Source organism: Xenopus tropicalis, chromosome 1, assembly GCF_000004195.4.
Source record: "Xenopus tropicalis strain Nigerian chromosome 1, UCB_Xtro_10.0, whole genome shotgun sequence".
Taxonomy (NCBI): domain Eukaryota; kingdom Metazoa; phylum Chordata; class Amphibia; order Anura; family Pipidae; genus Xenopus; species Xenopus tropicalis.
Genome location: NC_030677.2, coordinates 93,155,933 through 93,183,400, shown reverse-complemented (window position 1 = coordinate 93,183,400; position 27,468 = coordinate 93,155,933). Strand labels below are relative to the sequence as shown.

Below are 27,468 nucleotides of genomic sequence, written 5' to 3'. Positions count from 1 at the left end.
AAGCCATAACATATTATTATTATTATTTATTGCGTTTTGCCTTTCATTTTCATGATATTAGCAGACACTGTTGATATCATGAACGTATACATAAGTGCCCTCTGCTGTTGTTTTTGGGCATGGAACGGGCAAAACTTCAAAAGTTTGTTGCTGATGCTGGACACTACTCTGCTCAGTTTTAGCAATCAATGTCAAGTCAGGATTCTAGAAGATTTCTGTGTGATAGGATGACCAGATTAAATGAAAATTCAGAGACACGTCTGAAATAAACCAACTAGCTGGGCTGAACTGATTGCAGTTTAATTTAAATGCAGTCGGTGCTGACCTACAACATATATTTATTAGACGTGTCCCATGAAGTGATCTGGTCACCCTACTGCGGGATGGTGTCTATTATTTGGCTTTATAGATTTCATTGGTCTTATACAGGTTTACATGTGTCAAACAAATGCTTTTATAGTGTGTCTTTGGGAGATGTAATAAGCCTTGTGGTAATCCACAACTGGACACAACATAGGGTTCCAAACGCAGGCAAAGATGAAAGTGAAGCATACAGTGCCTTTGTAGCAGAATTCTAAGCATGTAAATGTATGTATTTGGACAATAGGATAATGTAAGCAGCAGACACGTTGGGAAATTGGGACCTGAAGGCATGTCTTAGTTGATAGTAGCGAAAGAGCATCTGTGGGGGTAATTGATACTCTTGCCTAATGTCAGCAAGCCTTTTGACCCCCGCAGTTGCCCAGGTGCTAATTCCGGGGACCATTCTGGGCACCCGCAGAGGGCCATTTTAAGAGCTTTCTGAAGACTTCCACAACTGTTTTCATAGGAATTGTTGTGGTGTAATGTTGAGATATACCTCTATAGGAGAATTTTGGATTCCTAATACTCCTAGCTACAATACCCCTTTTCATCTCTATTTTAGCTTGCCTGCATGCTTTATTTGCTTCCCTGTACCTGATGAAAGGTTCTGCTGTCCCAGCTAACTTGAATGCTTTAAAAGCACATTTTTCTTACCAACTTTGGCATTAACTCTTTTATTCAACCATAAAGGTTTGGCTTTGCAATGTCTTTCCTTCATTACAAGGGGAATATACTGACCTGTATACTTGTTAAGCTATATTTTAAAAGCCTCACCTGGGCTTAAATTCATTTGCAATAAATGGATAGGAAAAAAGTTGGCAAAATAAAATGAAGTAATCATAAATTTCCTTTCAAGATAATATGCATAGATCTGTAGATTTATATCAACCTGTGGGCTTAAAGGAACAGTAACACCAAAAAATGAAAGTGTATAAAAGTAATAAGAATAAAATATACTGCTGCCCTGCACTGGTACAACTGGTGTGTTTGCCTCAGAAATTTATATAAACAAAGCTGCTGTTTAGCCACAGGGGCAGCCATTCAAAGGAGAAAAGGCACAGGCACAAAGGAGATAACAGATAAACACTATTGTATTCTATTGTATTCTGTATCTGCTATGTAACCTGTGCCTTTTCTCCTGTTTTCCAACTTTAATGGCTGCCCCCGTGGCTACACAGCAGCTTATTTATATAAACTATAGTAGAGTTACTGCAGCAAACACAAAACTTTTACCAGTGCAGGGCAACAGTACATTATATTTTAATTACTTTAAAACACTTTCATTTTTTGGTGTTACTGTTCCTTTAAGGGCCACAGACATTCCTAGTTGTTATTGTAGAAGCCCAAATTTCAGTACATTCGCAAGATAATCACATCTGTACTAAAACTGAGAATTTTTCTCCTGCACAACAGAGTATCTCTGTGTTTGCTCTAAATGAGAAGGTTCTTAGATCTCTAAGAGGTTTACTGTTTATTCATGATTGGGATACTGGCACAGCTGCAAAGAGGATATGTTTGTACATTAATGCAGGAAGTAATTAAAATAAATTAAACAAAGGGTAAATAGAAACTTTGTATAGCCTGCAGAGAGAGCACTCCATAACACAAAATACATATTATGTATTGTAGCTTTGCATTTTTAAATTTACCATTAGCCTAAAATATTATTGCCAACCTGGCAATACATTGCTGCCAGGGAAATACTTCCTGGGTCAGACTGGGCTGGCAGGACAATGGGAGAAAACCTGGTCGGCCCCGGCCCTCATGGACCCCACTGACCCAAGCCCACAGGCCCTGGAGGTTATGAGGAGGGCTGTTGAAATTGCAGCCCCAACTATGATACTCCAGTCCAACGTTGTATACTCCAACCCTTTTGGCTGTTACTGTATTGTGCATGATCATGATCCTGGATAGCTATCCTGCATCAGCTGAAAGGGCAACTGGTAAGCAGTTTAAGATGGAGGCATGGCACCAGTGTATATAAGAGTATATACTGGGCCAAAGAAGAATACCAGCTTGAAGAATATGGTCAGCAACTGTAATCACTGGTGGATAGTGGACAAATAGGCAATGGGGAGATTTGAAGCTGCACTACCTAATGTGACAAATCTCACAAAAATGCCTTTTCCTTTTCTTACATATTAAACATATATGTATGTAAAACATTTTTCACCTATTTTTCTTCCACATTTTTAGAGATAAAGCTGAATCACAGCACAGATTTCCCACAGGAGACAGATCTCCCCATGTGCCAATGCCTTTAATCTGCAGGCTGTGCCTTATCATCAGACTGCTGTGTGTAGCCTGGTCAACAACAGAAAAATAACAATAAAGAGGACAAGCCCAGTCACTGGCCAGTAATGCAAACACCCAGTTGCATTGTTTCAATATATATGTTCCAAAAAAATTTTGTACGCAAAGATTTAGTGGATGGATGGGCCTCTAGCTAAACTGCCCATATATTGAAAGATTTTCTCGTTTGATGAGGTCTCAAACGAGCGGATCTTTTCCTGATATGCCCATCTTGAGGTGGGTGATATCATACTGAGCTGATCGTTTGGCCCTCATGTAGCATGTAAATGTATGTATTTGGATACAGTAGGATAATGCAAGCGGTATATAATAAGAAGAAAACAGTAGTTCTAATTGCACTTTTACTGAGGAATGACTCATTGTGGCTAAATGATCAGATCACATTAAGAGGATACAGGATGTCGGACTGCATGAACTTGCTGATGTGCTCCTTGTCACAATGGGAATCTTAAACCTGTCTAGTCGATATCTGGCCTTAAAGGAGAAGGAAAGGCTAATAAAGAGTTAATCTCAAAATGCAGGCATACCTTCAGTTGTCTCAATAGTGCCTTTAAGTCTCCCCATACGTCACCTGTTCAGAAGATCAGAAGCCAAATAGGGAAAAAAATGCTGAGCAGGGTAGAGAAGATTCTCATAATGCAACGCTCTGGTTGCCATGGCGACGCAGCCAACAGGAGAACTCTGCTCTTTGACATGCAGACTCGGCAGGTGGGGGGAGCGGGGGGCAGGTGCGGGGAGCGGCAGAGGGTTTATGGCAGGAGCGCGGGGGGGGTTTGTGGCAGGAGCGGGGAGCCAGGGGGGTTTGTGGCAGGTGCGGGGAGCGGGGGGGGTTTGTGGCAGGGGCGGGGAGCTGGGGGGGTTTGTGGCAGGGGCGGGGAGCTGGGGGGTTTGTGGCAGGTGCGGGGATCGGCGGAGGGTTTGCGGCAGGAGCGGGGGGGGGTTTGTGCCAGAAGCGGGGAGCAGGGGGGTTTGTGGCAGAAGTGGGGAGCGGGGGGGTTTGTGGCAGGAGCGGGAGCGGGGGGGTTTGTGGCAGGTGAGGGGAGCAGGTGGGGGGGGGGGCGATTATAAACTCTGCAAAACTTTGTGACATGCAGACCCGGCAAGTGCGGGGGGGGGGGGGGTTGGTTGTGGCAGAAGCCAAATGCAAGTGTCAGGCAAACATATGAAGGGAGGGGTTTGAGGGGGGGCTGGCTTGTGCTTTTCAGCAATAGCCCATACAGACATGCTGGACAAGATGGCGGCGCCGTTCACTGAAACAAGTATGTAGGTTCTAGTATGTGTATCTCTGTAAATCTTTCATTAGGCAAGCCAGAAATATAGCGTTTTTACACAGCAATAGTAGTACTAGTGTACTAGTGTGCTTAATAGATTTTGACTTTCCTTGTCCTTTAAAGCCCCATACACGGACCAATGAACTGCAGACTCAGACCATTGCAGCTTTTATTTATCTGTCTTTTTAGAGAACAGTGCTCAGAAAAGAGAATAATGCAAAATTAAACTGCCAACCCAACACAGACAACAGAATTTGTCTAATTTTCTATTCAAATTAAAAACCTTACATTTAGTACCTAACATTTGCTCAAATGTGGCTATAGGATGTCTATAATGTTATGTAGTTGGCTGTGCTGCAAGCAGTAATGTTTCTGCATCAGTAGAATATAAATATAACTCTTGGTATTGTCTGCCTTATGACTATGTTGACGTCACAAGAGGAGGGGTTTCTGTATGTCTTGTGCTGCCACGAGCTGTGTGTGTCTGAAGCCCATACTGCAATGATGCTGAGATGGGAAATGAAGCAAGATGCACAAGCTCAATTGCTTCAGCATCTATTTACCCAGGGGATTATAGCAGAGAGCCTTTGTCGTGTGTGGAAAACACATTTTACTAACAAAGTAAAAACCTAACCTCATAGGTTTTTATTCTTAAATGGTACAATAGACGTGAATGTCAAAGAAGGCATACAAGAAGACAAGAATACAGCAGAGTTCATTAGAGAGAGCAGGTATGGGTTTAAATCTGTAACCATGTTTTAGCACTATTAGCAGTTTTGCATGGTAAATATATTGTTGAACATGCTTTCTGTGACTTAAATTGTCACAGATCCTGTTATGTTACTTGAGGCCCATGGGCCCCATGTAATTTTGTTCAGGCCCCATTTGCCACAGTTATCCAAGCCAAAAAGCATCATTGGCCTCTCAGTCCTACCCTAATCATTCATCCATCTCACTTCCAATTCTGCATGGGGGTTGTATGCTGTCCTGTCCTGTCCTGTTTTTTGTGTTAAAAAATGTAATCGGAAAAAGTTGCCAGCGAAGCCAGCAAATAGATAATTAGGTGCCTGGGTGCAGTATCAAAAAATGTTACAACAAAAAACAAAATGGAACCACACTCACAGGTCTTATAAAAAAAAGAAGTGCTTTATTGTAGATGGACAAACGTTTTGGCTAGAAAACTAGCCTTTCTCAAAGAGTGAATAAATTAAGTGTTTTATTAGATATATAGTAGTTACATAAATATAGGCTGCAACCTGGTTCAGCCAAGCAGAAAATGTATCTTCTGGGGATGAAGAAAGCTATGCCGTATTGCAGGGAAGCTGCTCCTTCCCTCCTGCTGCCAGCACAGCATTAAAATATAAAGGATGCACACAGTAACCATGCAGAGTGGCGCCTATTGAAGACGTAACCAACCTAGGCAGTTAAAGATTATTATACAAAGTTTACTTTGTATAATAGAATGTGGACAAGGGGACAGAATGAGCTGCTGAAAGATTAAGGAAGTCCATGAATTGCTGGCTTTCATACAAACCGGTAAATGAATGAATTGCTGGCTTTCATACAAACCGGTTGTGAGTTCTCCTGGGCATGGACAGAGGAAGTGTAAACATCAGGCAAGTCATGTCTTGGAAAAAATGGTGTAAGAGATGGAGAGAGAAAGAAAGAAAGAGAGAACATGGCTAATTCATTAAGCAACGTAAGCAGTTAGACTGCCAAGCCCTGCTACAACTACCTATCTGCAAGATCAGTTTTGGACTGGGAAACAGTTTGATTCCTGTGCACTTAAATGAACATCTGGTTTGAAGCCCTAGAGGTTGTGTTTGGTGGTGGGCATCAGGTACTCCAGTTTGACACTGCAGCCTCATCTTGGATAACTTCTTAATCCCCTTTTTGCAAACCTGGGACTCCAGTATCGGGATACCCATATACATTTAAGTGCATTTTCTACCTAGTGATGTTCTACTGCTAAGGGATATATTTATTACCATTCAAAGATTCTTCTCATAGAAATCTTAATGTTGCTTACATTTTGTGGCATCAATTGATTTTGGATTATTTTTGCATGATCATGTTTTTTTAGACAAAATAAAAAGGTTATGTGTTTCCACAAAAAAGTCAACTTAATGACATCACTAACTGGAGGTATTGCAGCATTTACCAGCATGCCAATGGAATTGTTTTGTGATACCTGAAAGTGAGGTCATGTACATCACTAACTCTTACTAAGCATGCACGTCCAGAATTCACCGCAGGACTTCGTGAGACTTCAGAAAAATAGGGGGTTTGACAGCTCTGCTATCTTATGCTCCTATAATGTAAAGCTTATTCTGTATCTGTATAACCCTCAATTACAGAGTCCCTGTTCCCCAACTTTTCTAAAGGGGTTGTCCATTTATGGCAGATCTCTTTACTAGGATGTTTATTTTTAGGCAAAAAAATTATTACACAAAAATGGAAGGAACCATTACCCACACATGCACAATGGCTTTCGAAAGTAAATCACTATGCTTGAAAGTTTAATTTACAAATCCAGAGGTTCTACTAAGAAAATTTGGGGTGTTGGGAAACACACGGTGCAGTTTCTTTTTATAATTTTGATCCAGTTTTTCCCCACTGCTACTCTTTTTACAGGCCCCTTCCTGAAGATACAGGAATGGACTGCCTGAGCAGTCCTCTTGAAGATGACTTTACTTCCTGTAAGTATATTTTAAAGATGATCTGCACAAAAATATGCATACCGTCTTCTCTCACTTGAATGCATTTTTTTTTCTTCAGCTCCTCCAAACACGTTAAATATCAGCTCATCCCATTGCAAGAGGAAGACCCTGGTAGCCCCAGAAATTAACATATCTCTTGACCAGAGTGAAGGTTCAGTGTTATCTGATGACTTCCTGGATACTCCTGATGATCTGGACATTAATGTAGATGATATTGAGACGCCAGATGAAACAGACTCTTTGGAATTTGTGGGCAATGGAAATGAGCTTGAATGGGAAGGTAATGTTGGAATAAACACTTTTTTAAGTTGACAGAAGTTACTTTATTTTAAGTAAATGATCATTGTTTCCATAAACACAAACAAACAAATACTTTTACAAGGGACAAATACTGTATGTTATAATGTATTGGGCTGATATCTGCTCTGTGTTTACAGTGATAAGCAGATAAAAGCAAAGTAAAAGGCAGGAGGCAGAGACAGTATTGGGGGCCACTTGTGTTATCCCTTGGCTCCTTCTTTCCCAGCCATTTGTGCAGTGTGGCAAGAAAATAAACAGAGGTACAGACCCAGACCCAATTCTATGTGAAACAGGTATCTTCTAATTAAATTCTGGATTTTCCATAGACTTAATGGAGTGCTGTGGTGATAAACCATTCAATACATTTTTTTCTTAGCAAATTAAATTTGTACCTAAATGCCCTAAGCCTGTCTCTAAGGGTCACAGTTACCAAATGTAGGTTTTTTTTCTGGACTTCAAATTGTTTCCTAAATGTGTCTAAAATGTTTAGGTCCATTTTTAAACAATGGAGCAGAAATATAAATGGCATGATTTATGTAGTAGTTTACCCACTAAACCCTAGTGGTTTAAATCCCAAAACGAAATGTTTCAGTGAACTGAAAAATTAACTGTTCCAAGAAGGCAATTGCATAGTTGAAGTCTATACTGGGTTGAAATGCCTATTATCTTTCAATAATTCAATAATCAGTAGCACTGTGCAAGTCAAAGACATAGCGTGATTGCTGTAGCAACAAGTTAAGTTTTTGCTGAACACACTGAACTCTATCTGTTTAAGTATCACCGAAACCATAACAATATTAAGATTTTATATTTTAGTGGTGGTGGTCATAACATTGATCATTACTGCTGAGTGTTCACATGATTATAGATAATATTTCATATCCGAGATGTTACTTTATCTTGTTGGGAACAAGATAACAATTACATTTTTACAGAAGTGCCATGCATATGATAAGTGGCAACAATTGTTTTTAAAAATTATAGTCAACAGCTTTAATAGTTCATAAAATATCTTTTATCAAAAACCAAACAGAAAAGTCTTACGTTAATCTTATTCACAAAAAAGATAAAGTTTTCATTCAGGGCTCTGAGATTTTCCAAAGATAATATAAATATTAAAATCTTACATATGATTTAAATAGTCACTTTTGTCTTTGTTATATGACATCACCTGAATATTTTATGCGCATCATTGCCACTTCACTTCTCAGGACTCATTTCAAACTTACTAAGTTACTTCTATGTAGGTTTGAGGTCTTGATCTGTTTGTATTAAAGGAGAACTAAAGCTTAACTAAAGATGTAGGGTAGAAATGTTGCACATACTTGCACATGTTTTGGGGTTCTGTACAGTAGTAATTATCCAGGCTTTCAAGCTTTCAGCCCAAGGAAACCAAAGCTCTTTAATAGTGGAAATCTGTGTCTTTGAAAATGCCCCCAGTAGATCCACATCTTCTTGTTTCTGATTCACTGCACATGCTCTGTTCTGCTTTCAGTTACAGAGCTTAGGGACCACTGTACAATATATATACAGTATATATAGTATATAAATGTCACTATATAAGTCTGATTAGTAAACGATTTAGGTCATAAGTACATGGCAGCTCTAAAACCAGTTTAATTAGCATCCGAATTTAATCATCAGACCTGTAGCAGCTGCTTATAGGACCAACAAACCTCTTCTTCTGCTTGATAATTTGAAGCTTAGCTTCTCAACAGCTTCTCAGAGCCCACTGAACATGTGAGTGTTGCATACACTTTTAGCAGAATCCAATATGGAGGGCTCCTGTGGCAGCTTTGAAAGCCTGGATAATTACTACTGTAACCATTTTTAGGGTTTAGTTCTCCTCTAAGTTCAGTTTTGTTCCCTGTCACTGTGGCTATAGACCCACAAGGCAGAATTAGATAATGGAGCAAATATACCTATATTTATTTTCTTGAATTTATAGAAATTTAAAAGTGAATGTATGTAGGTGCACACCTTCTATTTTCCTATTGTGTTATAATTTACATTAAAATGATTACTTTCGAAATGTCTTCTCTGCCCTGTAGATTTCAGGTTTACTGAGCAAATAGTCAGCGCCAGATTTGACTGCAGGGTGCCCAGAGGCCGCCCCCTAGGCCCCCCCCCAACATGTGCATGTACATGCTTTCTGCTGACATACAGAGCAGTGGGGACAAGACGCCCCTAAATCTATACCGTCCTAGGCCTGGGCCTTTGTGGCCTCACCACAAATCCGGGCCTGAATACAGTGTGCCATACATTGTTTTCAGAAAGCTCAGAATTAAGAAAAGGCATTTGAATCAATAAAAATGGGCATGTAAAGAGTTATTAGTTCTGCATGATATAAACCTTATACACGAAACAGGAAAGATGATTACTGAACTCTTAAAGGACATGTAAACCCCACACACAAAAATTTAATCAGTGAACAGCCTCTTTGAAATCTTTCAATACCTGCCACACTGGTTGTCCAGAGGTTAATAGGAAAGGCAAAGTCACTTGGGGGTGCCAAAATTTTAGGCCCCCTCCCTAAGGAATTTGCTTTGGCTGTCGGCTTGTGGGCATACTCAGTTGTTCTAAACTCAGATTACTAAACATGCCCCCCAGTCTAGCAGCCAGTAAATTGATGGCATTGCTGGTTTCCATAGAAACTCAGCTCTAGCTGTCTGCTTCAGTTTTTTTCCTCCTGAGCTCAGCTTTACCATTACAGTGCTCAAACAAAGCAGAACTTTTATCAGACAGTTGTGCCTGTGTGAGCCTGTATTCTTGATGAAATGTATGCTGAATAAGGGTGTGTGTGTGTGTATGCTGTTTGCAGATTTAAATGTATCTGATTATGTATCAGAGGAAAAATGGCCACCAGGTGAAAGCTGCTTTTTGCTTTAGGAAAATGTGATGGTGCTGGCAAGAGGAGGGGATATATGCAGTACAAATTATGCCATTTGGGTGGGGGAGACATGCCCAACTGATATACATTGTAGGCAACTGTAGGCTTTAAATGTCTTTTAAATATCAGCATTTAACTTTTACTATTTCAGATGACACACCGGTTGCATGTGCAAAGAACATGCCTGGTGATAGTGCTGATCTTTTTGGTGATGGGGGCGGTGAAGAAGGTGGAGCCACTAATGGTCGCATGTGGCGGACTGTGATAATTGGAGAGCAAGAACATCGGATTGACCTGCAAATGATAAAACCATATATGAAAGTAGTGACACATGGAGGTATGTAGATGGAAATTTTTTCTGGGAGATAGCAATAGGTGTATAAGGGCTCTGGCACACGGGGGAGATTAGTCGCCCGCGATAAAACTCCCTGTTCGCGGGCGACTAATCTCCCCGAGTTGCCTACCCCTGCCATCCCACCGGCGAACATGTAAGTCGCCGGCGGGATGGCAGACGCGGCGGGGCGATTTCCGGAAATCGCCGAAAAAGACTTGCGAGTCTTTTTACAAAAGCATAATAGTTCCTGACTGAGCTGGCAGTTGCCAGGGGGAACATTATGCTTCCAGCAATAACCCCTGCTGTTCTTCCTTAATCAGATAATTCTCAGGTAATCTAAAACTAGACACTTTCATGCTCTTGATTGTCCAATCATAGAAACAGAAGAATTTATTATTGTATTCTGTCTTCTTTTGTCTTATCCATCGTCTGTGTAGTGTTCCTTCTAATCCCATCTCAAAGCCCTGTTATGTGTGATTACCCTGTAATCACAAAAACATAAAATCTAATCCCCTAGTTTAGTTCTCTGTGTTCTACAAAATTTAGGTGGATAGGTTTTCCTGTGAACAGAGCTCAACATTGACAAACAGCAGGTGTTGCTATTTATATGAAGCAATGCTTCCTGGCTGTAGTACTAACCACACACTGTGCACAAGAAATTGCCCTGAAAAAGGCTTATTGCAAGCAGAAGTATAAATTATGTGGTTCTCTTTATTATTCTTATTATTATTAACATTTATTTATAAATCAACAACATATTCCGCAGCACTGTACAATATGATTTTAGGCAAAGAAATATATATGAGCTGTCTACCTTTAAAGTTGTGACTTTCATTATAATCTGATTTAGCATCCTGAGGCTAAACTATATAAGGTGTTTTTATGTGTTTAAGCTGGCACATGGGCAAATCTATTGGCCAATTATACTCAATACTAGTTACACTTAATACAAATACAGTTGTTGGCTGAATTGATTTACCAATATGTCCCCTAAAATGTTTTTAAAGAACCAGCACCTTCCATCCCCTTCTCTACAATACTCAATGGTAGACTGTATACCAGCAGGCCAGTCTTTCTAGTTATTTATCCCACTCCAGATATTTTATATTTACTGTGTGGGTAAGCAGAGTATACACTCCATGCTGAGGCATGGCATACCTCCCAACTGTCCTATTTTTTCCTCTTTTGACAGCTCAACCCGCAGTCTCTGATTCTTACTGAAAAGTCCCTCATTTCCCTTTGATCTCCTGCACTGAAGCTAAAAAAGATACTAATTTAATTAAAAGTAGCTTGTGGCAGAGAGCCCAGAAATCTTAAGAGGGTCACCTGCACGAAGAAACATTGTTTCTCGCTATTAATTAAATAAGTGGGCTTTTGGCAGAGAGCCCCAGAAAGGTAAAAATCCACACCTGCACTGAAGATACAATTGTAACTAATGAGCTAAACAGGTCTCTTGGGGACCAGAGACTCACAGCTTAAAGGGCAATTTCACCTTTTTCAGCAAAACTGTAATAACACATAAAACAGGACCCCAAAACCCCCAGCCCCATACTGGCACAGAAACAAGATTTTGGAAGGATGCACAGCTTGCCTTAATAACAGTGTCCACAAAATTGAGCCTGCCTGTTTTCTGCAATGGTGAATTCCAGTGCTGAAGGAAATAAGTTTAAAAAAATGTATATAGTGTAACTGAAGTTTATTTTGCTTGACAAACACAATAGAAAACAATTTGTAATTATTCCTTAGGGTGACAGGTCCACTTTAATTGTTAACTTATTTAAATCATTGTCCAAGATGCCCACAAGCTAACTGGTAATTGGGCATCTACAGCCAATTTTATTTATACCAGGCAGATAAAGGCAGTGATGTCCCATCTATAGAGACCACATCTGTAAAAATACTAAATGTTATTTTAAAATCTGCATGGTCAATATCCACAGTTAACTAAACTTCTGAATCTTTACAGCAATAAATTAAAATGAATCTTTTTTTTAACAGGTTACTATGGTGAAGGCCTCAACGCTATTATAGTGTTTGCAGCATGTTGTCTCCCAGATAGCAACTGTCCTGATTACCATTACATCATGGAAAATCTCTTTCTGTATGTAGAAATTACATTGTATTCCACTTTGGGGCATCAAATAGTCTTAATATCTACAGTCTTAATATAAAAAAATAATAAATATAAATAATATTGATAAAAAAAGGTCTTGTGTATGGCATATATAATAATTTAGAAAGATTAAAAATGTTTTGTTCTAGACAATTTTACTTAAGTTGGTGAAAGTAAATTAATATTGCAGCAGCACCCTCCCACGAATTCAGCTGGGAACTTTTACTGTTGCGAATGGGACATTTCTGTTTGATACTATGGGGCTGATTTACTAACCCACGAATCCGACCCGAATTGGAAAAGTTCCGACTTGAAAACGAACATTTTGCGACTTTTTCGTATGTTTTGCGATTTTTTCGGATTCTTTACGAATTTTTCGTTACCAATACGATTTTTGCGTAAAAACGCGAGTTTTTCGTATCCATTACGAAAGTTGCGTAAAAAGTTGTGCTTTTTTCGTAGCGTTAAAACTTAAGCGAAAAGTTGCGCATTTTTCGTAGCGTTAAAACTTAAAAGGTGCAAAGTTTCACGTAAGTTTTAACGCTACGAAAAAAGCGCAACTTTTTGCGCAAGTTTTAACGCTACGAAAAATCGCCAGATTTTACGCAACTTTCGTAATGGCTACGAAAAACTCGCATTTTTACGCAAAAATCGTATTGGTAACGAAAAATTCGTAAAGAATCCGAAACAAATCGCAAAAAATACGAAAAAATCGCAAAATACCGATCATTACGAAAAAAACGCAATCGGACTCATTTCGACCCGTTCGTGGGTAAGTAAATCAGCCCCTATAGATACCATTAAAGACAATGTTATTCAGGTTGCTTATTTTTTTATTTTAATCTTAACATTGTAACACAAACACTGACGTATTATACTGTACTTCTTTCTTTAAAAGAATACTGCCATGGCAAAACATTTTTTTTTTTTTTTTTTTTTTTTTAAACACACCAGTTAATAGAGCTTCTCCAGCAGATTCCTGCATTGAAATCCATTTTTCAAAAACACAAACAGATTTTTTAATATTTAATTGTGAATTTTCACATGGGGCTAGACTTGTTCTTTATTTCCCAGGGTGCCACAGGCATGGGACCTGTGCTCTTATAAACTTCAGTCACAGTTTACTGCTGCGCTGCAATTTGGAGTGATATCACCCCCCTCCCAGCAGCCAATCAGCAGAACAATGGGAAAGTAGCAAGATAGCAACTCCCAGTAGATATCAGAATAGCACTCCGTAGTAAGAAATCCAAGTCCGGCTTGCGACTCCTCCAGTTACATGAGAGTAGGAGAAACAATAGGTTATCTGAAAGCAGTTCTAATGTGTAGCGCTGGCTCCTTTTGAAAACTCAGACACAATGCACTGAGATGGCTGCCTACACACCAATGTTGCAACTAAAAAAATTACATTTGTTGGTTTAAGAATAACATGTTAACTGGTAAAGTGAATTATTTGCTATGTAAATAGTGTAATTTAATAAAATGTATACCAAAAAAAAATCATGATAGTATCCCTTTAATAAAAAAAAAATATTCAGCAACTGCCACTAATGTTTAGGAGACAATTCTATAATATTAGTTAGGAGCAAACCTTGTGAACAAGTTTTTCATCTTAGATGTATCTTGTTACTTTTGATTCTTCCTCAAGATCCTTGACATAATTCATAACCTATTTATTGCCCAATAGTTTCAATAAAGTTCATTCTCAGGTCTATTATGTATTCTGTTGTCAAGGTTCTTTCCAGCTGCCTGAAATAAATAAATTCTATTTAATGTAAGGATTATACATTCATATTAAACCTAGCACAATTTTTGACTTAACTCATGATGCATGTTAAAAAAATGAATTGGTATCGAAACAATATTTTTGAAAAGCCACAGGCATTGTTCATATACAAATGTGCTTTTCAATAACTTAAAACTATGGGGCAGATTCGTTAAGATTTGATTTAATTTTTTTTTAAACTGACAATTTTTATTAATTTTATTGTCCATGTTACATCACATCATTAGCAAATTATTCTTTGCAGTAGTCTGCATTACTACAGTCATAATTAATTGGTAGCATGAGTGACAGGAGAGTATTGCGAGGTGATGAGCACAAGGATTGATTTGATTTTTTTGAAGCAAAAATCTTAATATTGAGTTTGTGTTTCTGAAACTTTAATTACTTTACATTTTTAAGTGAAATTGCAAATATAAAAGTTTGGCATTTAAAAGCTGGCAAGTTCATGTAGGAATCAATGGGAGTTGAATTCAAGCTTGTTCTGTTTCAACCTGCTGCACTTAGCAATAGTTTCCCTAAATATGAGCCAGGATCTATACAGAACACAACTCACTGTTATGAGCAGAGATCCACAGACAGCTGAACTCCCCCAGAATGACATAAGTATTTAAACCCTAAAAATTAATATGGCTAGACATGCCATATTTTATATAATGAACTTGTTGAACCAGCCTAAAGGTTTAACATCTCTATAGTAGTAATTATCCAGTCCTTTAAATTTGTCACAGAGGGTGACCATACTGGACATACTGGACACTTCTTTTAGAAGTGTCTGCGACACTCACAAAACAAACATAAAATATAAACTGAAGTTGTGTGTAACATAACATGGCTATTTTTCAGTTTGCGTTTTTGAGACTGATTCTAAATTTATAGGTAGAATGTGATTTTATTGTGTTTAATATGCTTTACATTTTTACACAATCGTGTTTTTGAGATTTGAGTGCACTTTTGAATTTTTTCAAATGAGAAAAAAATTTAAAAATGAAAGAATGTGATTTCTGATAAATCTACCTATCTATATACACTGAACAAAACAATTACATTTATTGATGAGGGTTCATCTCTTATAAAATAGTGTAATAATATTTTGATATACAAGAGCCATGAATATCTTGTAATTATATCCTTATACATTGTGTTTAGTGATGTCATTAGTTATGATAGGTGCTTAGTGATATAATTTATCTCACACAACTTACTAAGGCTTGTGTATTATAACAAATGATGTTTTAAAATATGAGGATATTAGAAGTCACCTCAAAATTCTAGGAGCTGTATAAAGGCACTCAGCAGTCAGCCTTGTGCCTTTATATGGTCATGAATTTCCTCTGTAACTTATAATATCCTTATGTTTTACAGTAGGGGGGTACATTATTCCCTATGTAAAATAATATAAAGACCAAATTTCACATAAGTATAGTCTTCTATTTCCTGCTAATCTTTGATAGCCATTCTTGTTTTACAGTTATGTCATAAGTAGTTTGGAGCTGCTGGTTGCTGAGGATTATATGATTGTCTACCTAAATGGGGCTACACCACGAAGACGGATGCCTGGGATAGGATGGCTCAAGAAGTGCTATCAGATGATTGATAGGAGGTAAGCTAGTTTGAATTCATTTCATTTTCTTTTTTCTTCCTTTTGCTTATAAAATATGCATGTGAAAGCTAAAAAAATCTTCAGCATTAACTAGAACTGGAAGCTAAATTAAGAATAAGGCAAATCAATGTTTTAATCTTTTTCTCACAAAAGACTTGCATACTCATTATAGTCAACACCCTGGCCTTCCCCACTACCAAACTACTAATCTGCTTCCTCTGTAGTTTATGTCACTGTTAAAGGGTATGGAAACATAGGGTTAGTGGGAATTCCAATACATTATACACCCCCAGTAAATTTGCTTGGAAGTTTTTCTTAAACTGTAGATCTTTTTAGTGCAGCTGTTGGTGGTCCCCATACATGGCCAGATAAGCTGACAACTTGGCCTGAAACTTAGTTTTGCCCATGTATGGCCACTTAAGACCATGTGCATGCACAGTAGAATAAAAAAGTGAGATCAAAGGGGTAAACATTAAAATTTGAGGTTGTGTTTTTACTTCAGTTTGAGAAAATTACTGCAAATGATGGTAATTCTAACCTTCATATTTAAAGAATTGGCAGATATATATACAGTTTTGTCATAAATATAGAAAATTGACAAAAAAGCCTGGACATTTGCGTTAGGGACACTCAGAATAGGTAATTCAAATAGTGGTGCTGCTCTACCTTTTTTCTCATAACAGTGTGCTTTTTGGCCAACATATTGAATCAGGGCTTCCTTGTTCTTTACATTGATGCTTTTTTATATTGGCTTGAGATAAATGCAATTGTAAGTTCCTTTATGTGTGTCACATCATAAAGATCACTAAAATATACTTTGTTGTCATGCTGATATACACAAGGGCTTATTTATAAGCTTCAGGTGCAATTTGCAGTAGTCAGTTGCATGAAAAAATACCATTTGTTAAAGGTAATTGCACAATCAGCCACTTCTTGCACTTTCATGTAGGTGGAAGGTGGCAGTAGCTCCAGGGTTCCCACAGTGGCCTGCGTCAAACAAAATTGTGTCAAGTGCAAGATGGATCAACCACAAATACATCTCATTGCCCCCTCCTGACCATAACCAGCTGCAATTATGGGGAGAAAACACTAAATTGTGGGTAAAAAACATACTGATTGCTTTAGAAAGTGCACTTTGCACACTGCACTCAGTGCTACTGTGTCTCATCCCTTTTTCATGGGACCCTGGGATGCTCACCGCATGCCTTAAGTTACCAGGGGTGGCAAAAAAAACACTCCTGGTATTTTCAAGAGTCAGAATTATGATTTTTAAATCAGAATTTCAGCTCCGCTAGTGCAGAGAGCACAATTGTGCTTTCTGCACTAGCAATGCAGCCCCTCCTTGCACTTCTGTGTCAGGAAGGTAAGTGCCAGGTGCGAGGGGAGCGGCATACCAAAGGCTGCCTCAGAGTGGCGAGGCCCACAGGAACGCCCCTGATAAGATCTATAATGCATTTATATTTTCATCAGTGGATTTTGTATTCTCATTACTTCCTCATACCTACGCCATATATTTTTTTTCTTTTTTGAGGATTTACAAGTCTTTGGGAGAAGTAAGCCATCCATCTTTCATTTCCACCATCCTCATCTTCTGTATGTACATTTTAATGTTTTTGATTTCCGTATATTTGTGTATGTTCTGGGATAATTTTGATTATGTTTTTTTTAATTATTATTTCTCATGGACCCCTTTTCTTTGCTTAAATGTACATTTAAATGTTTTAGATTTTATTCATATCGCCATAGATAAAGCAGAAAGGTTGTTTATATGTAGCATAAATTTAGCCCAATGTAGAATATGCTTCTTAACATTTCAATAATGTTAATTTCTCAAAACCATTTTTCTAGATTAAGGAAAAACCTCAAATCTTTGATTATCGTCCATCCTTCTTGGTTTATCCGAACAGTGCTGGCTATCTCCAGACCTTTTATCAGGTAAGCTGTTTTTTAATCACACATGGGTTTGAAATACTGAAAAACTGAACTGAAGATTTATTTTTTAGTTAAATAAAATAAACCCTTTATTAAAAAAGAAGTACCCTGCAGGCACTTGCAACATATTGCAATTGTGTTTGCATATACAGCAGCATGGGCGTCCACAGAAGGGGGCAAGAGGGGGCACTTGCCCCCCCCCTGGAAAAGTAGCAAAAAAAAAAAAAACCTTACTCCGTTTCTGTCCCCTCAAGCCCATTTTGCTGTGCTCCGATTGGATCTTTCTTCTTGTGGATTCTCCAATCAGAGCACAGCTTCCTTGACAGACAGTAAAATTGACCAATCAGAGCACAGATGCACACAGGGATCAGGAGATTTTGCAAACTGGAAACAGAAATGAAGACTGAAAAGAAGAATCTGCAGCTGTAACTTTACCTAAGAACCAACTCTCAACTTTTGCTGCAGTTTTCATCCCACAGGTACTATACACAGGCACTATACCCAGGTACTATACACAGGTACTATACACAGGCACTATACACAGGCACTATACACAGGTACTATACACAGGTACTATGCACAGGCACTATACCCAGGTACTATACACAGGTACTATACAGTTCTAAAGAATCACTAGCTGACATTAAATTGTTTTTTGCCTGACCTGACATCTATAATAATTTATAATCTATCCCCTACCCTAACAGATGGAGGGTAAGTTAACTCTTTCCCTCTGAAAAAGCTCATTGTGTGTTTATATATTTGTTGTTGTTTTTTGCACTTACTATTTTTTTTTTTTGTCATTGTTTTGTTCATTTATAGTAAGTTACAGTGGAGCCAATGTTGTGTATCAGTGCCAGTGTTATAGTGCCAGGGCCTGAATATCTGCCATCTGTACCCACTGCTCCTCATGGCATATAATGTGCTAGTTTTGTAAATATGGACTGCGTCTCACTGTATATAATGGGGAGTCAGTATCCACTGCCTTTCTTGCTATAAAACTAACATAAACACATCTAAAGGGGTGGTTTACTTTTAAGTTAACCTTTAGTATGTTATAAAATGGCCTATTCCTAGCAACTTTGCAATTGGTCTTCCTAATTAATTTTTTTGAATAATTTGCCTTTCTCTTCTGCCTCTATACAGATTTCAAATGGGGGCCAAAAAATATTGCTCTGTGAGGCTACAATTTTATTATTATTATAATTTTGTATTACTTATTTTTCCAAGTAGGCCCCTTAACTATTCATATTCCCATCTCTTGTTTAAACCACTACCTGGTTGCTAGGGTAAATAAGACCCTAGCAACCAGATAGCTGCTGAAATACCAAATGGAGAGCTGCTGAACAAAAAGCTAAATAACTGAAAAACCATTAAAAATAAAAGTGAATTCGAATGCGAACTACCCCTTTAAGCTAACTGATCACAAACACAAATGTTTGCAGATCCCCTAACAGAAGTGCGCGTATGAATACTTTTACATACTAAACATTTTAGGGTAAAAAAAAAAAGCACCCGCACTTTTGTACAGTATCCCTGGGAGTCAGTGGGAACGGCAAGAGGTAGTTGGGAGGTTAACTTTTTACGCCAGCAGCGAATCCACTAAGTGTCACATTAGCTGTAGGTCAGTCTGTGTATGGGCCATCTTTAGCCTCCCCTAGTATCATCCTGCAAAAAAAAATATATATATATATTTATTTATATATATATATATATTTGTCTGTTGCAGGATGATGCTAGCTTACTTTCCCCCCCTTGGAAAATTTTCTGCGGACGCCCATGTACAGCAGACACAATTGCACTCGTGTCTGCTGTTAGAGCTCCCTCCTGAGCCCGCCCACGCACTTCCTCCCTGCGAACCTGGGACCCTCGTCATTGGAAAGGACCCTCCTGTCACTAAAAAAATAAGTGGCCTGTTTTTACACATTTACACACACATTCATGCATTTACAAAAAAAAGTTGGATTTTTTTTTTTTTTGCTTTTTTTTTCTTTTGCACATATTTCCACACTTCCATACACATATACACATATTCACACACCTTTTAGAGGTGTAGACTCAAGTATACACAAACAGACACACATACTTTTTTTTTTTTTAGTTCCTTATTTTATCATTTTGTCTTTTGTTTTTCCCCTAAAAACTATTTATTTCACAGTGTGACCATTGGATCAGGTATTTTGACCACTAACCACCCTGTAAAATAATTAATTTTGTTATTTGCCTAATTGTATTAGGCCTCATTTTTGTGATTGTATTGCAGTTTTACACTTGCATTGTTGTTCGCACGGGCGCTTCTGCCATTAGGCGAGTTGAGAAACTCGCCTCAGGCGGCAGAAGCGCCCCAGTTACCAGGGGCCGCTCCTGGTAACTTTAAGAGCCGAATTTCCGTTTTTTAAAGCGATCTCACCGCCCCCGGATCCGCTCCTGCGCTCAGAAGGTAAGCGCTGGGGAGCGGGGGGGGGGGGCGGCATCCAGGAGCCGCCTCAGGCGGCGATATGTCCAGAATCGCCCCTGGTTGTTCGTTGCATTTCTTTTAGCGTAGCTTTGCCGTTTGGTGTAGAAAGACATCTTCAACTGTTTCGGATTTGTCAAAATATGTACTTTTCAAAAATATATGGTTTTCTGGAAGGTCTTACAGCACATAATATGCAGTCGGGTGCTCTGTTTGCAGAAGCTGAGTTGGCAGGTGTCTTTACCCACATTTAATTTGTCAGAATGTGTATGTTTCCAAAAATAGTACACATTTCTCTGAATCTAAAATAGGTATCCGTGTCTAAAAAAAAGGCTAACTTTAGGAAAGCTTTGAAGATTGGTACTTTGGTGTAGAAAGGTGTCTACCCTTTCTGAATGTCTGCTTTCCAAAAATATATGGTTTCTAGGGGTCACCCTACATTTTTGCCTCTTTTTCCACACACAAAACTGCCTGTGTGTTTATGAATTAGGTAAATGTAAGCCATGAAATTTGTGTGCACAAGGTATATTTTGGGGTCTGTAAGTGCCATGTACGTTTTGAAACCTATGTATATTGGATAGCAAACTGTTTGGTAGATCTCTGGTGTTCATATTTAAGGTGTTTTATATGGTTATCTAATGACCTGTGAGAGAAAAGATGGTGCAAAGTGAAAGTTTTGAGGTGATTTTCAGATGTTTTGTCAAAATCGCCAATTTTAGAAAAGCTTTGTAGCACTTTACAGTAGAAAGACATGAGTACCCATTTTAGATTCGGGGGAATGTGTACTTTCCAAAAATATATGTTTTTCTGGGGTGAGTATACTTTTATAGCTTTACCTCACATAAAATGCAGTAAATTTGTGTTGATTTTGCAGGAGCTGAAATGATAGATCATATGGGGGCCCTACATGCCACATACTTAGGTAAACCTATACATATTGGGCATCAAACTGTTCAGTGGACCTCTGGGGTACATAATTAGGATGTTTTATCTTGGTACCTAATAGTATGTGGGAGAAAAGATGCCACAAAGTGAAAGCTTTGAGGTGATTTTCGGAAATCTCCTTAAAATCACCAAGCTTTTGCGGCTTGGTACTTTGGAGTAGAAAGCCACGGGTACCTATTTATGATTTGGAGGAATGTATATTTTCCAAAAATATATGGTTTTCTGGGGTAAACTTATTTTTTTGTGGATTTACCTCCCATAAAATGCAGTAAATATGTTGATTTTGAAGTAAGTGATACATCTTATGGGGGTATTTTAATTTTGGGGCCCCTACATGCCATATACTTAGGTAAACCTATGCACATTGGGTCTCAAACTCTGGACCCCTGGCATTCATATTTAGGGTACATGGTACTTAATGATATGTGGGAGATAAGAAGTTGTAGATCGGAAGCTTTGAAACGATTGTTCAAAACGATTGCAACTTGGTAATTTGGAGTAGAAAGACAGTTGTCACCATAAAAATCATGACAGAATCCCTTTAACCTTGAAAACAGCATTTTAATAAACATGCCCCCTAGTGGTGTTCTTCAGTCTTGCTAAAGGTTGCCATTATAAGTTATACTCATAATGAATTGGTTTTATTTTTCATTATATTTTTTCTCTCTCTGTGTAAAAAAAACGGAAAATTGTTAAAGTGGTGTAAGCCTTTTCTCTTTTTTTTCCTTTCAGTGTGAAATTTATAAATAAGGTTCAATATGTGCACAGTTTAGAGGACCTAGAGCAAATCATTCCCATGGAGAACATACATATCCCTGACTGTGTATTGCAGTAAGTTGTCATACTTTAATAACAGCTGAAAATTACTTCACATATAGTTAAAGGAAAAGTAACAATAACATTTTAAGTAAAAAAACTTTTCTACCCTGCTCCAATAATTGCCCTATCCTGCAAACCATTTAGTATTTTGAATGCTTTATTAGAAAATACCTGCTAAAACTTGGCTTCCGGTCATTTGAAATAAGGCGATACAGCGAAGGAAGGAGCAGCATTCACTATATATGTATAGGAAGGAGTCAGGCTAGGCTTGATCAATCGATTGTCGTACAGTGGATGCTGCTCCTTCCTTCTCCTTATCACCCTATTTCATATGACCGTAAGCCAAGTTTTAGCAGGTATTTTCTATTAAAGCATTCAAAATACTAAATGGTTTGCAGGATAGGGCAATTATTGGGGCAGGGTAGAATAGATTTTTTACGTAAAAAATTTTAGCGTTACTTTTCCTTTAAAGGAAAAAGAAAGTCAAAGTCACTTGGGGGTGCCAAAATGTTAGGCACCCCCAAGTGACTTTGACCACCTACCTTTTACCCCGGGCTGGTGCCCCTGTGAGGAGGGAACAGCACCAGCCCGGGGTAGCTGCAGCGCTTCCTTCTTTCTGATTCGCTGCGCGCGCATGCGCAGTAGAGTGAAAAGCCGAACTTAAACATTAAAGTCGGCTTTTCACTCTACTGCGCATGCGCCCACCGCTGGCATTTCAGCAACAGAAGCCGGAAGCAGGAAGCGATCCGCTCCAGGTGCCCCGGGCTGGTGCTGTTTTCTCCTAACAGGGGCACCAGCCCGGGGTACAAGGTAAGTGATTAAAGTCACTTGGGGGTGCCTAACATTTTGGCACCCCCAAGTGATTTTGCCTTTCGTTTTCCTTTAAGGCTTATATATCTTGTTATAGCTTTATATATATATATAGAGAGAGAGAGAGAGAAATGTAAGGTTGTTTTACCTGGGTGCCTGAGCTGAGAAACAACAAGGGACCCTGATGCTACCAAAATGTTCTGTATTTAATCCATTGCAAAAATTTGTTTCACACCGGGGACTTTTTTTATTTATTCCATTAAAAAACAGACCACTGTTTTAGTCACATGACATCCACCCATTCGTATGCATTCTCACCAATCATGTGACAGTAGAAAACAAAACCTGCACCATGCAGGTATACACACAGTCAAGGAGAATACATTGACTAAAAACAATGCCACAGATACAGTATATGCAGATACATTGTATCATCCACAGTAATACAAGATGTATCAGAAGAGAAATTGAGGTTCCACACATCTTCATAGCTGATTCAAAAAACATAAGAACAAACAATGCTCATTAGGTTCTAGTTGTACATGAGTATTTAATTTTTCTTTATCCAACCATACCATCCAACCTCTGAAGGAGGACTTTAGACCAATCACCCAGTCTCCATAACATATATCACCCCTCGCCTCTTTAACAGAAAGTAAAAATGTTGTGAATGTTCTCTCACCCAATAACCTAAGAGAACTGTGATGCAATGGGAAAGCTGCAATTTCACTCAAGAGCCTAGAAAGCAAAATTTAGGACATATTTACAAATGCTATTACACCATGGTAGTCACAAACACACCAGGGGACTCATTTACAGGCACAAGAATAATGCACTAAAATTAAAGAACAATTGAGAAAGCATTAATGCCCTTCATAAAAGGTACTTGTGCTGTAGACACCTCCTTATAACTTGCAAGATTGTAGAAAACACACACCTTACTGTACAGGTCTGTATTTAGAACAGAGCAGTTTTTTTTACACATATTGACGTGGTTTGGAAAGGGGCAGTAGGCAGGGTTTAATACTCCTTTGTTAATTGTTACTATTATTATTTAATTTTTTTTTCTTGTTTTATAATTAAACATCTACAATTATCCACTTTGTTTGTAGATATGATGAAGAAAGAATGAAAGCCAAAAGAGAGAGGTAATTTTAAGCATATAACAAGCAGAATTTATCAGTCCACTGTATATATGAGAATCAGAGACTTTTTTAAGGTAGGGAGAATCCAGGTGCACTGCTGCAATGAGGCAAGTTGAGATACTAACCTTATGCAGTAGCGCCCCAGAAGTTACCAGGGTGGCAAAAAGTAGCTCCTGGTAACTTAAAGAGACGAAATTCCAATTTGCACTAGTGATGCAGCCCCCCTTGGCCCTGATTGTTATCTTAGTTAGCCAGATGTATCACCTTTACTTCACTATTATTTTTAATTTCTAAATGTGGCTTTTACCTGGTTCATATGGTTCATATTCATGTGATTTAACTACCTATTTTAAAGCAATCCTTTTATTTATGTTTTGATTTCTAGATAAGCTTTGAAGCCAGTGAATATTTGATTTACATTTTGATGTGATTTGCCTGGATCTATATTAGGATTTTATAGATTAATATATTTGTAATGATGTCTTGTGTATTTTTTCTCAAGGTCCGAGGAGAAGCAAGAGAATGCTGTACCAGACAGGTGATTTTAAATTCTTCAGTATAATGTTCCCAGCGGAATTTTAAAATATAGGGAGAAGATCAAAAAAAGGAAATTACTTTATAAAGGATAATACATACTAGGAAAACCTTCTATAAGTAACAATGCCTATTTGTTAATATACAAAAGGCATTTTCTGTGACAAACCTAAACCATTTTTCCATGGGCAAAATTTATAACCTAATTCTACAATGTTCGGAGTTCATTTTTAACATGATAATACTTAGTGAAATTATATATAATTCTATAAATAACGTTTCATTGTGTCATTTATAATAGCATGCAACCGGCTGAACACGTGTCTTGTAAGTGAATCCCTGAACTAAATGGAGTTCCATCGATTGCATACCTTCCTTGACATCTTTTGCTGGATGACAGTGTATGGCTTTCAAAGGACATATTGCTTTTAAAAACATTGGTCAGTTCTAGGAGATATATTGTCTGAAACTTGAGCATCAAAACCATTTGTTTCTCATAAGACTGTGTTTTGTTCTTTGTCCTTTAAACGAAAAGAAAAATTGGCAATGTTGTGACACAGTCCACTCTACAGGTATTACACTGTACTGTTTATTAATCCAGATCTAACAAGTAGAGACATCAGATTATGTCTAAATAAATTCTAAGTTTTCCTACTGTCTGTATCTTGAAGCAAGTTCTGGAGAAGCCACTTTGTTTTTTTTTACCACACATCATAAAATAAAAAAAAGATACAAAAAAGAGCTGCAAACCCTGGATGGGACCTAGCCAGAGACAGTGTTAACTTCAGATTCTTGAAGATATATTGGAACTAAAGACTGTTTAAAATGTTATATTTGCTGTAACACAGCCTCGTGTGCATCACTCTGTTATTGCAACCTACAAACTCTAATTTCTTTCTAGATTTGGAAGGTTAGTGTCTTGGTTTACATTTTAAAAACAGTTTTTGATGATCTTAGCAGTACAGGTACATGTGTATTATAGAAAAATTATGTACAGTTTATTTAAGTGGAAGGAAGTGAAAGATTTACATGAGCTCTGCAAATGGCCCTGTTTTGAAGAGTGCTATAGCAAGAAAAAAAAAAAAAGCTTTGACCAGTTTCTGAAAGCAGATTCAAATCTTATTTTTTAAAGTGTGTAGTGCAGTGATAATGCAAGGTGTGAAAAAGATTTGACTATGTAGAGTCTCTAAAGCATTTACACTAAACCCTACTAGACTATGGTGAGGTTTTATTTCCATATGATGTTAATCAATGCTTAGGATAAATGATTTTATTTAAATGAATTAAACATTTTCTGCTATTCATATTGTAATATATATGCTGTGTCAATATTTTTCTGAAGACATTGGAAATAAAACAATGGAAGTTCTAGTGCATGTCATAAAAGTGAGTGATGTTTTGCAAGCACAAAAAAGAATACACCAGTTATGTGTGTTGCAACATTGGGAAAAGTACTTGTAATGAACAACACAAGTGCTAATACACTAAGGGGTGCACAATTGTGCTTCTTAGGGAACTACACATGGGGTATCAATTAAACATCTTTTGCAAGGTGCAGAACAAAGCCCTGTATGGTGGACATTAATCAGAGGGCTTTTAGCATGCATGATCTGTACGCAAGTTAGAGGCTGTTCCATGTAAAATCCACATGCCTCTCAATGGCGCCCGATCAAAATCTTTTAACCTGCGCGATCGGCAAGTCAACCGATATCAGCAGCCTTTTGCGATATCGGTCGCCTTGCCGAGTTGCCATACACGCACCAAATATCGTACGGAACGAGGTTTCATACAATATTATCAGTGCGTGTATGGCCAGCTTAAGAGTGATATCACCCTTTTCCCCCAGCAGCTGATTAGCAGAACAATGGTACGGTAGCAATATAGCAGCCCTCAGTAGATATCAGAATAGCACTCAATAGTAAGAAATCCAAGTCCGTCTTGGGACTTCTCCAGTTACATGGGAGTAGGAGAAACAATAGGTTACCTCCAAGAATTTCTAATGTGTAGTGTTGGCTCCTTCTGAAAGCTTAGACTCAGGCACAATGCACTGAGATGGCTGCCTACACACCAATATTACAGCTAAAAAAGTACATTTGTTGGTTCAAGAATAACATTTTAAATGGGAGAGTAAATTATTTACCAAGTAAACAGTGTAATTTAGAAATAAAAAGTACACCATAACAATCATGACAGAATCCCTTTAAGAAGGAGATTGGAAGGTAACTGTCTGAGCCTGAACCTTAAACTGGTCCACTCCTAAAGTGATGTCTTCACTGCCTGTGCTGTGTAAACTGGGCCGTAGCAACACGTTACATTAACTTTTAACGTTAACCTCACTTTATCTGTACATTTGCACATGCACATCTAATTATATATATATATATATATATATATATATATATATATATATATATATATATAAAGGCACAAACAATCAGGCACTCACGTCTCTCTGATGGGTCACAGATGCCACAGGGCTTATGAAAATAAAAAACTTTTATTTACAAGTGACTAACGTTTCGGCTGACACAGCAGCCTTTCTCAAAGTGAATGTGTGGCAAACAAATCCCCCAATTAAACCTAACAATGGCGCCAAAACCAGTATGACATCATACACAGGGAGTGTATTTGCATAAATGATTCAGTGAACAACAAACAGAGAAGAAAAAAATAAGAGAGTGAGCAAAAGTAACTGCGAAAGACGAAGTGGGTGTTAATAGGCTTAGAGAGGACACCCAGTGTAAGAGAAAGTGAAAACAAAAGAAATATAATTAAATGCACTGCTACCAACATGTACTGAACTGCAACTCACACCTTACATACAATGTGTATTGTCATACAAAGGCAGAATGCAAATAGTTAGGGGCGGGGACCTAGGTAGTGATACATGTCAGGAGGAATGTCTGATAGGTACGGCCCTTCGTGAGGAAGGATCGATATCTGTGCGAGTAGCGCATATAGGCACATAACAGTATAGAGGCGGTACCTGCATAAGCCGCGCTCGTAGGCGCATATCAGGCAGAGCATGGACCCAAGGGGGGCAGCGCAATTCAGTCACCGGGCGGATGGCTAGTAACACGTATGATCATGGAATCCACATCCTCAGGGGGACCCAATACGTCAATACGGTACAGCAAATGT

The 27,468-nt window shown here is 38.2% G+C and overlaps 1 protein-coding gene across 3 annotated transcripts in view; it reads left to right on the top strand.

Annotated features, from left to right (window-relative positions):
- atcay (ataxia, cerebellar, Cayman type) overlaps positions 1-25,713 on the top strand; it is a 30,024-nt gene extending 4,311 nt beyond the window's left edge. Inside the window, exons 1-11 of one of the 3 annotated variants that reach the window (XM_031903802.1) lie at positions 4,436-4,678; positions 6,582-6,646; positions 6,726-6,947; positions 10,009-10,194; positions 12,190-12,292; positions 15,556-15,687; positions 17,536-17,622; positions 21,752-21,850; positions 23,761-23,796; positions 24,296-24,331; positions 24,629-25,713. In XM_031903802.1, the coding sequence (XP_031759662.1) occupies positions 6,604-6,646; positions 6,726-6,947; positions 10,009-10,194; positions 12,190-12,292; positions 15,556-15,687; positions 17,536-17,622; positions 21,752-21,850; positions 23,761-23,796; positions 24,296-24,331; positions 24,629-24,662 (978 nt within the window). In that variant the 5' untranslated portion in view covers positions 4,436-4,678; positions 6,582-6,603 and the 3' untranslated portion in view covers positions 24,663-25,713. Of the gene's footprint in view, positions 1-4,435; positions 4,679-6,581; positions 6,647-6,725; positions 6,948-10,008; positions 10,195-12,189; positions 12,293-15,555; positions 15,688-17,218; positions 17,241-17,535; positions 17,623-21,751; positions 21,851-23,760; positions 23,797-24,295; positions 24,332-24,628 lie in introns of those variants that run through there. The other 2 variants (XM_002941386.5, XM_012955123.3) reach the window with 2 other exon arrangements.
- Positions 25,714-27,468: the final 1,755 nt, after the last annotated feature.